The sequence below is a fragment of the Physeter macrocephalus genome, chromosome 2 (assembly GCF_002837175.3).
Source record: "Physeter macrocephalus isolate SW-GA chromosome 2, ASM283717v5, whole genome shotgun sequence".
NCBI lineage: Eukaryota > Metazoa > Chordata > Mammalia > Artiodactyla > Physeteridae > Physeter > Physeter macrocephalus.
In genome coordinates, this window is record NC_041215.1 from 132437467 (window position 1) to 132447235 (window position 9769).

General features: G+C 44.8%; 1 protein-coding gene and 1 non-coding gene across 2 annotated transcripts in view; both read right to left on the reverse strand.

The window, feature by feature from the left end:
- The window catches only part of ATG16L1 (autophagy related 16 like 1), a 34409-nt gene that overhangs the window by 21767 nt on the left and 2873 nt on the right, over positions 1–9769 (reverse strand). Inside the window, exons 2-7 of the mRNA XM_028497154.2 lie at positions 8391–8456; positions 5730–5816; positions 5011–5067; positions 4746–4793; positions 4014–4116; positions 1208–1313 (exon numbers count right to left, since the gene is read on the reverse strand). Coding sequence (XP_028352955.1) covers positions 1208–1313; positions 4014–4116; positions 4746–4793; positions 5011–5067; positions 5730–5816; positions 8391–8456 — 467 coding nt within the window. The remainder of the gene's footprint in view (positions 1–1207; positions 1314–4013; positions 4117–4745; positions 4794–5010; positions 5068–5729; positions 5817–8390; positions 8457–9769) is intronic.
- On the reverse strand, positions 2768–3043 carry LOC112065156 (small Cajal body-specific RNA 6). The gene has a single exon (XR_002891879.1). It is a non-coding gene; the product is annotated as a small Cajal body-specific RNA 6 (non-coding RNA).

The following is a 9769-nucleotide window of genomic DNA, read 5'->3' on the forward strand; positions in this document are numbered from 1 at the left end:
TCACGGGCCCAGCCGCTCCGCGGCACGCGGGATCCTCCCAGACCGGGGCGCGAACCCGGTTCCCCTGCATCGGCAGGCGGACGCGCAACCACTGCGCCACCAGGGAAGCCCTCTACAGTCTTAACGTTCAAGTTCAGGTCCCAGGTTCGACTCCCTGTCCACATGAATCAACCATGTAAATCAAGTAGCGTCCCTGAGTTTTCATCTGTCAAACAGGGGTGATACCCACCTAACGGCACAGGGCTATTGTGAGGATCAGAGGAAATAAAGCAGAGAAAGGTATGATGGTGCTATTTATTGTTGGAGAGTGAGCATGTATGTGCTGCAAGTATGGAAACCGGATAAAGCGGTTCCTATAAAACCCTTCAGTCTATTCTTTGACCTTGCCTTATTATTATTATTTTTTGGCTGTGCTGTGTGGCTTGTGGGATCTTGGTTCCCTGACCAGGCAATGAACTTGGGCCCTTGGCAGTGAAAGCCCAGAGTCCTAACCCCTGGACTTCCAGGGGAATTCCCTGACCTTGCCTTACTAAAAATACATGTATATTTAACTGAATATCAAAATGTTGAAAGTGGGCTATCCCCATGTTCAGAATTCTGGGAGAGGGTTTCACTAACTCTCATTTCCTGTTTTAATGCCATCCCATTTTGAGTACTCTGAGGTCATTCCTGAAACAATGTCTCATCAAAGAGACTGAGTCTTGATTTTAGAATCCTTGTCCAATAAGCTATCTGTTAAATACCTTTTCCTAGATGATAAGACCCTCTGTTTATTCTCAAGCTTAGATACGACGTCAGTCACTTTTTGCTAGGCTATGGCCACTGGCATTATTAAATGCATAAACCACAGCTTGATGTGTAATTTAATTGTAGGGTCCATGACTGTAAGATTTTTTATTTTCCTTCTAAAACCTGTACTACCTTGGAAGATCCCCTGGTCAGTACATATTTGAGAAAACACAAACGCTAACATATCTGTAACTCAACAGCATTCTCTAGTCTACTTGGAAACCCAGAGCAAACATCTACTTGGCTGTATCAGCTGTAAAGGATAACTGAGAGGGTAATAATGCTCGGTCAGATGATTCCTCACACAAAATACTGTATGTTCCAAGAAGATGAACAATTCAAAGACTGAGTGAAAGCAAGGCCAACCAGATGTCACCGACACAGCTTCTTTCTGTTTCTCAATCCAGCGAGGTCTCACCTCCGAACACTTCCCAGAGCTTCACCCTCCGATCCATGCCTCCCGTGGCGAGGAGCCGGGAACCCGGACTGAACTGCACAGCATTGACCTCCCCATCATGAGCGTCCTGCAAGACAAGTGCCCTGTTTCAAAGCCAACCCCTGTCATTCCCAAGAAGAAAGGGCCCAATACTGATGAACACCCTGGACCCCTAACCAAAGGTTAATAAACACCTGTCATTAAAGAGGGGACCCAATCACAAACCTGGGTTCCTAGCCCAGGGTCTCCTATGATTCTATTATAATTAAATGCTTACAGTTACAGTTTTATTTTTTTAAACACAGTGCAACCTTCTGAAAAAGCATTCAAAATCTGTGTAAACTAATTGCCTAAAGTTTGTCTTTGCATTAATTTTCCTTCTTCTAAGAATAATGTAATTTCAATCTATACTGTACTATGATCTTAAGTGCTTAAAAGTAAGCCTATGGTTAACTGCCTCTTCTGGCCCAGAGTGCATTAATACCACATGTTAAACTACGTATCGAATTAAGGTATAGCATGGCTTCTCATGACTTAAAAAAAAAAAAAAAAAAAAAGCCTTTTCTTCTTTGAAAAAGCCTTCCTCCTGGTCTCCCTAATATGAATACGTCCTGATAAGAGTAGATGCCGGTCCTACCTGCCACCCATCAGTGTTAGAGCAGAACCCCAGGTAGTTCTTTCTGGAAACAACACGGCACTACATGTACTAGCAGTGAGGCCTCCACCAAGTTCCTTCACCTCCCAAAGCCTCAGCTTGCTCGTCTATGAAAATGGACTTCTGCAGGTTTTGTGAGCTAGGAACGTGCCTGACCATGGCTCGGCCTTCGACAAAAGTAGCAGGTGTTATTTTGGCAGAACTTAAATTCTTCATAGGGAGATGTCTGAGAATGGCATCCACATGGGAACACGTGATCTGCAAAGGTGGTGGCATTTGTGTTCAAGATGAGAAACCAAAGAAAAAGCACCCCATCCCAGAATGAGAAGAGCGAATACTAGATGTGACTATAATCTCCTCTCTTAAAAGACCAAGGATACCGAAATATTTATGAATGAAATACTATGAGATTTGCTTTAAGTTGCTCCAGCAAAAGTGTGGGCGTGGGGTGGGGGGCAGATAAGATTGGCAAACGTTGACTGACTGAAGCCGCCCGACAGGAGGATGTCCAGGAAGTTCTTTTACTCTCTACTTCTGCGTATATTTGAAAATTTCCATAATCAAAAGCCAGGGGCGGGGGACCCTGCAATACGTGAATTATAAATACTAGATCCTTACACCTGTTACCAATCACGTGCCTAAAAGGTCATTTTGGGAATACAAAATCTGATCTTCACATCTGCTTGGCACTGAAAAAGGTGCCTGAAATACTGAGAGTGTGACTCATGAACTGACTGGAATACAAGCACGATTTATTATCCCTTTGCTTGATCTGCTTTCTCATCACCCTCTCGTGTCCCAGTGCTGAAAAGCTGTCTGACAGGGGACCAAACTTTTCACCTCCATACAATTCCATTTCGTTCTAATGATGCCTTTCTACTTCGGCGGGTCTCAGATTGAAAACTTGAGATCATGCACCGTCACGACCATGGCTGCCTCTCAGCAACCTCCTGCGCGGCCGGTTCTGTTGGATGCTTGTCAGCTGTGCGCCGCTCACTCTCAGAAACACACACTGACAGAATCCCAAATTATCAGCTGCTCCATTACTCCGTACACATGACTTCAATGTGACAGGAGGGAAAAAATGGGCTGCTGGGAGCTGAGGGCAGGGAAGGGAACGTGACGTTAAGTGCAATCAGACCTTTTACCAATCATCATCGACCTCCGAGGTGCCCAGGCCTGTTAGAGAATCACAGGAGTGGAGTGGGAAGGGGCCTTAATGGTCCCCCGTCCAACTCCTCATCCAGAGCAGGACTCTCTTTAAAACGACCAAGGTGGCTAATCCCTCAGCCAGTTCATTGCATGGAAGTAACTATTAAAGTTCCTCTTTATGCCCAGAACTGAAAGCTCCCCCCATATAAACTCCATCCCATTTTTACAGCAAGCCTTTCTCTCCCCGAACGTTAGCTCCTCCAACTCACCCCACGCAACCCAAGAGTTAACCCAACTATTTGGGCTTTGCTCTACTCTTCCAGCCCCCACCCCACTTGCTAGCCCTGAGCCAGGGACTCTACAATTCCCCAGGCCGGCTGCATGTCCGCTCAATTACCCCAGCCAGGATCCGGATTATCCTTTACTACTAGGACCCAGCTCCTCACGCCAGCTGACAGCCAAGGTATCACAGTGGCTTCTGCCCAGGACTGTCTCCAGCTTCCAACTATGCGCTCCTAATGGTCAGAAGTCACATAGACCTGAGTATGATTTGTGAAGCCAAGAGCTGCCCTACTGACCTTCCAAAACAGACCACTGACTAGAAACTCTAAATTGGAGCCAACTGGTGACAACAATTGCATGAATTATTCTCTAATTCCTCACCATACCAAATTAGCTCTTCCCTTGCCCCACCCCCTCATGCTACCCATCCTCTCAGCCAGTCCTACATTAGAGGGTGGCTGCAAATAAATTCTGTTCTCTGAAGAGAAGCAAAATACACTAATTTTACTTACCTTATCAAAGCAATTTTGCTTTGCTTATCAAAATATAATCAATCCTTTCTATCAGACAGCCAACAGGTGCAAAAGTTTCATGTGAACAAAACAATAATAGAAAGCTTAGCTGCAGGAGGAGAAAGGGTCCTTTGTCAGGCTGCTTCTTTATGAAGCTTGGTGGGCTCTGGGGATAAATCATACTTACGAAGACACACATCGCAGTTGTTGGCACCCGCACTTCTTTAGTAGAGCCAGGATGAATATCCACGTTATCCTGGGGAACTGGAAAGGAAGACACAGAGCGCCTCCTAAGAAGTAACATAAAGGAAAACATCAGGATTGCACAGGCTTACTGTCCACCAAACTCTCAGAAGGGATTCAAAGACATCTTTTATCAATAGCTTCCTTTCCCTTCTAGACTCTCCAAACCACAGAACGATTCCCCAAATCAGAAGCAACCTCACTCACTGACAACTGGAAAGAGAGTCAGCACTTACCTGTACTCTCCTTTTCGCTAACTCATGGACTCCAAAACTCAACACTGAAAAGCAATCCTGAACAACTACTGCCCCCGTCAATAAACAGCTACAAATGTTCTCAACTTAATGTAACTGCTAGCTCAGAGGGAGCTCATTGGTATTTTCATAACACTATTTTAAGATGATTCCTATGCCTGGTTACAATCATCCTCAGCGTACACTTGTGGTCAAGGTGGAGCTGAACACATGCCAAAAGAAAGAGCGACCGGGGCTTGATTACTGTACAGAGCTCAGCCTATTCGCCCGTCTCAGAGGGCTGGCAGCGTTCCTAGGAGCATGCAAAGCGTCCTGGTTATTAGCACATGTACACGTGATGACTGAGGTAGTGAAGCAGTGATCAGCGTAATTATCAACGACCCACACTTGCATGCTGGGCTAAGAGAGGATAATATTTTCACCTGGCAGCATCGGAAGAGTGATGTCCCAATAGGGGAGACTCGGACAGACTAAAGGGTAAGGCCAGAGATCAGCACGCAGCGAGATTAAGAAAAAGGAAGTTGAGGAAAAAAGGAAGAAGCTAAATGAAAAGCTGAAATTAAGGCATCTGTATACTCTGCACTGAAATTCTGGCGCACGTTTAAAAAACGACAACAAATCATGTACATGTACGTAGATATATTTATACACATATTAACAAGGAAAGGTGAAGGTTTTCTAACCTACCCAAAGATATTAGTGATAGAATCCAGAAGGCCTCCAGCAGGCTGCGAGAGTCGCTTACTAAAGAGGAGGGGAGGATAGGTTTAAACCTTAGAAACATTTTGCCCAAATAATCAATCAAAAACAGTCCACAAAAGCACCTGGGAGTGTGTTTCCCGATGAGTTCCCAAACCCCAGCCGAGAACCCCTCACAGTACTGAACCACCAGAAAGCACTGGGAAGGTAGAAGGGAAAACCCAGCCTTGAAATTTCAAAAGAAATACGGTTCCCTAGCACTACATTAACTTCCCTGGAAATAATGCTTTAGACCATGAACTGTCTAAGTGACCTAACAACAACTCCTAGTGGTTAATGACCAACCCCACTCTTTCCATCCTGTTTCGGCAAATTAAAAAAATCCTGGAGCCCTAGTAAGAATTAAGCAGTATAATCTAAACAATCACCCTGCCTAACAAGGCCCATCTTTCAGAAAGCCACTACACTTTTTTCTGCTTCTCTTCACAGCTGGTGGCGGCACTGGGGACGGCTAGCCTCCTATTAAGCAGAGGTGACCCGAGAAGGACGGAGACACCCTGGAGCCTGCGAGCCCCACGGCTGAGCGAGCGAGGCTGCACGTTCCAGCTGGGGGCCCGGGGGCGCCGCACCGTTCCCTGGCCCCGCCCACAAGCATGCTGCCAGGCTGCTGCTCGAGCTCTCCGCCCCGGCACAGCCCGTCTACTCACGCGGCTGCTCTGCTGACGGCCCGCACCGGAGAGGCCTCCTCGGCGTGATCGGAGGTTTCATCCACAAGGACTTCAATGTCATCATCCCTGGAAAGAAGGGCAAGAGGCTGAGTCTTTGATTCTGCTGAACAGGAGCTTTGTGATGAGCCTGCTCCGCAAAGGCCGACACCAACACCATTTCCTAATCTACACACGGCCTATGTGACTTGGCTGTGACAGAGGCAGTCAAGGCTTCTCTGGAGAAAAAGGAGCTGCCATCTGAGCAACAGCGAAGAAACAATCTGTTCAAGTCAAATCCAGAATTCCAACTGAAAATAACTTTAGAAGTGAGCTTTTGCTCTTTTTAGGTCTAAACACAGCTCCCACTGGAAAGCAATGAAATAATGGCTTATTAAGCCTATAATCACATAACCAGTACTAAGGTAGATTTTTCTCATCAGAAGTCTGGTTCGTAGCTAAAGAGCTCCTGCATGCCAACAACTGGACTGCGGCACTCACTAAGAAACAGTTCCCATGAGATGGGCTGAATAACATAGAGGATAGCTAGGGGCAGCTATGGTGTACAAGAAAATGCCAGGATAGGGAGAAGATCCAAGTCAATAAGAAAATGGACTGCTAAAAGGGCAATGAAGTCAACGGGTACATAAACAACCCAGTTCTAAAGATTACTTTAATAGTAAAAGACAGGAAAGCAAAATCTAAACATAATTCATTTTTGACTCTGGGTATTTGAAGCTTATGTTTAAGCTTAACTCTGGGTATTTGCTGTTTCTGACATTTTAGAGAGTCCATTACGTTACACATGAGATAATCAAGTCACAGGACCATGCTCCTTTGCTGGTGTTTATCCCACCGGATGCAAAGCTCCTCTGGAATTCCCCTTCCTCCCTGTTTTCCTGGTTGCAGGGAAGGCAAGTAATTATTTTGATCTTAATGACCTCCTACCGAGTTGCGATCTTCATGGAGAAGTAAAATACTAAAATCTAATAACCCAAGACTTTATTACCAAATGTTTGGATTCATAAGAACTTGAGAGATTTTTTCCATGATTAATTATCTGGATTATGTAAATATATACTTCAGAACTTGTTACCAAGCAAGTTAAACCAAGTTCAAGTAAATTTATTTTCCTTGGCTATTGATTCTAAGGTCCCGTGTAACTGAACCCAGTCTTGGCCAGGATTAGAGGAGAACAAAGGCAGGCCTGAAGACAGAGAACAGGCTGGGCTTTCTTCTCTTCTCAGTTGTGGTCTGCGGGTCACTTGTGTCCGCACAAGGGTAACAACAGAACAGCAGAGATGGCAAGAGTCACAAACATGAACTGAGCCTATGTAAATGGTTTGTTTAAGATAGAGTTGTATACTTATAAAGGTACTTGGAACAGTGCAAAGGCCCAGGACCAACAGAAAATACTTTTAGGGAAGAACAGAGATTAAGAACAGGCCTTTACAGTAAAGTCAGACATCCTTAGGTTTCCACCATGTCTCTGCCATTTCCTTTGTGATTTGGGGAAGGATGCTGGACCTTTCTACACCTAGTCACCTGTTTATGCTGGCCAATAAGAGGCAGACAAATGATGCTTTTATAAGCTGTTATTTTTTTTTTTTTTTTGGCGGTACGTGGGCCTCTCACTGTTGTGGCCTCTCCCGTTGCGGAGCACAGGCTCCGGACGCGCAGGCTCAGCGGCCGTGGCTCACGGGGCCAGCCGCTCCCGGGCACGTGGGATCTTTCCAGACCGGGGCACGAACCCGTGTCCCCTGCATCGGCAGGCAGACTCTCAACCACTGCGCCACCCCAGGGAAGCCCCTAAGCTGTTATTTTTAAGGAACCAAATCTCATTTCCAGGTCAACTATTTAGCTACTTTGTAGCTTTGGGCAAATACACCTGAGATTCATTTTCTACCTGTGAAGAGTATAGAAATTATGCACATATGCTACATCTAAAGCAAAGGCTTGGTATGAGATTTGTTTTCTTATAAATCAAGACCTTTGTCTGGCAGATGACTCCTGAGTGAATTTAAACCACTCCCCTCCATTTACAAGGAAGCAAGCAACATTAAAAAAAATAGAAGATCATAACTCTAATACTATATTCCAGAATCTATTTCAATGAGGGAGAAGACCCCACATCCTGAAGCAGAGCAAAGGGAATTTAGTCACTAAAATACCCACTGCTCTGAAAACAAAGCTTCAGATCTCAGGGAAGACCCTCCACCCAATTCCAGATTAGGAAAAACTCCATATTGACTCAATTGCTTTTGTTCCAGGAGATCCTAGTTTTTACTTAGGCTTCAAAGGTTTGCCCAAGCTCCACCTGAAGCCACAAACCAAGAAGAGAGCAAGAGACAGAACCCCAGCCCAGCATCACACTGCAACAGCTCCAACCAGAGGCAGAAAACAGGTCGGTCTCCATGGGAAAACAGCAAGGCTGTCACTGGTTAAGGGTGGAGGAAGTCAGAATTCACACTCATAGCTAATGAGTATAAACTGGAACAACTTTCTGGAAGGTAATGGGTGTTTTTTATTTTCTGCCCTAAGTCTTTTCGTTTTCCTTCTACATTTTGTAAAACGGTTTTATAGAAACAGAATATTATAAGACTATTTCAAAATAGCAAATCAAATTACTACGAGCACAGTTTTGATTTGTACATCTCTACTCACTGCTCAGCTGGGAGAGGTTCCTTTGCTGCTTCTGCGAGCTCCTTCTGCAGCCGGGCTTGCCGCCTCCTGTTTAAAAAAAAAAAAAAAAAAAAAAAGCCCACTATTTATGTCTACTTAAAGAAAGCATGGGGTTTTGGCTCTCAAAAAACTACTAGTAACACATTTGAATATTCAATGAACTTAAAGTAACAACTGCCCTGGGCAAAGATACCCAAAGTCCCAAATCCACAACTGTAACTTCAGCAAGGATCCTATTATAATGGATTTCAGAGCAAAGCCCTAGGAGGGATTAGAGAGAGCAGTGAACCAGCAAGGGAGAAGCCTGCCTGTGGGGACCCAGGGCCTCTCAGGACAGAAACATGCATCAGGTTTATCCAGGGTTAGTCATGGTCGAGACTTAGTTTTCTGAAGTAAACAGTCTCACACTAACATATCAAGAGCATGAATAATAATAAAAATTTACTTGTACCTGGCATGGTTTTATTATTTTACAGAATTTAACTCATTTAACACTTATAACAAACTTTTTGAGGTTAAGTACTATGATTCCCATTTTACAGACGAGGAAACTGAGGTATAGTGAGATTCTTGAGTCATCAAAATGTACAAGGCTTCAGTTTACTAGGGCTGGACACGCAAGTCCTGGCTGCAGCAAAATTTTAATGTGGTCAGAAGTCGCTTCCACTCTCTCCCCTCTCAGAACCATTTTTGTCTTTCCTTCCCAAGTCCTCAATTCAGGAGCTTCCTAACCTTTAAACCTTGGCCTCCCTCTTTTCCATGGCAAGTTCACCACTATCTGTCATTTTTGCCCTTGCTGTGGAGGACCCCCAACCCAGAACTCTAGCACTGCTACTGAGCTCAGGTCAAGAGTTCTGCTGGAATTTAAAATTTTTCTAAATTAAAAAAAAACTTTTCTAAGTTTTTAAAAAAGTTTCTACCATAGTGATAATTCTCAAAATAGGGCAAAGTCCTGTAGGTGGCACATCAGAATCTGGGATGGGATGAGGCTCTAGCTTGAAAAAGTGCCTTACACTCTTAATCTTATACCTGGAAGATGAAGAGTCAGTTTTACAGGACAAGTGACAAAAAGTACAGGTTAACAAATTTTTCTTAGCTGGAAGAGATGACCTATAAACTGTCTTTGAGGGGAAAGCAGAATCCCGGTGCGGGGTGTGTAACACTCCTCTAAAGGAAAGGCACTTGTCTGCAAGGAGTGGGTAAAGGACAGAGCTGGAGTCGCGGGGAGAAGAAAACATCCGCAGCCCAGCCTTCATTACAACAGCTGACAATGCTGACGGCTTCTTACACAGCAGCCACCGTGCCTGCCTGTGGGGACACACCCCAGCCTCGCGAGGGAGGCAGAACACAAGCAGCTATTT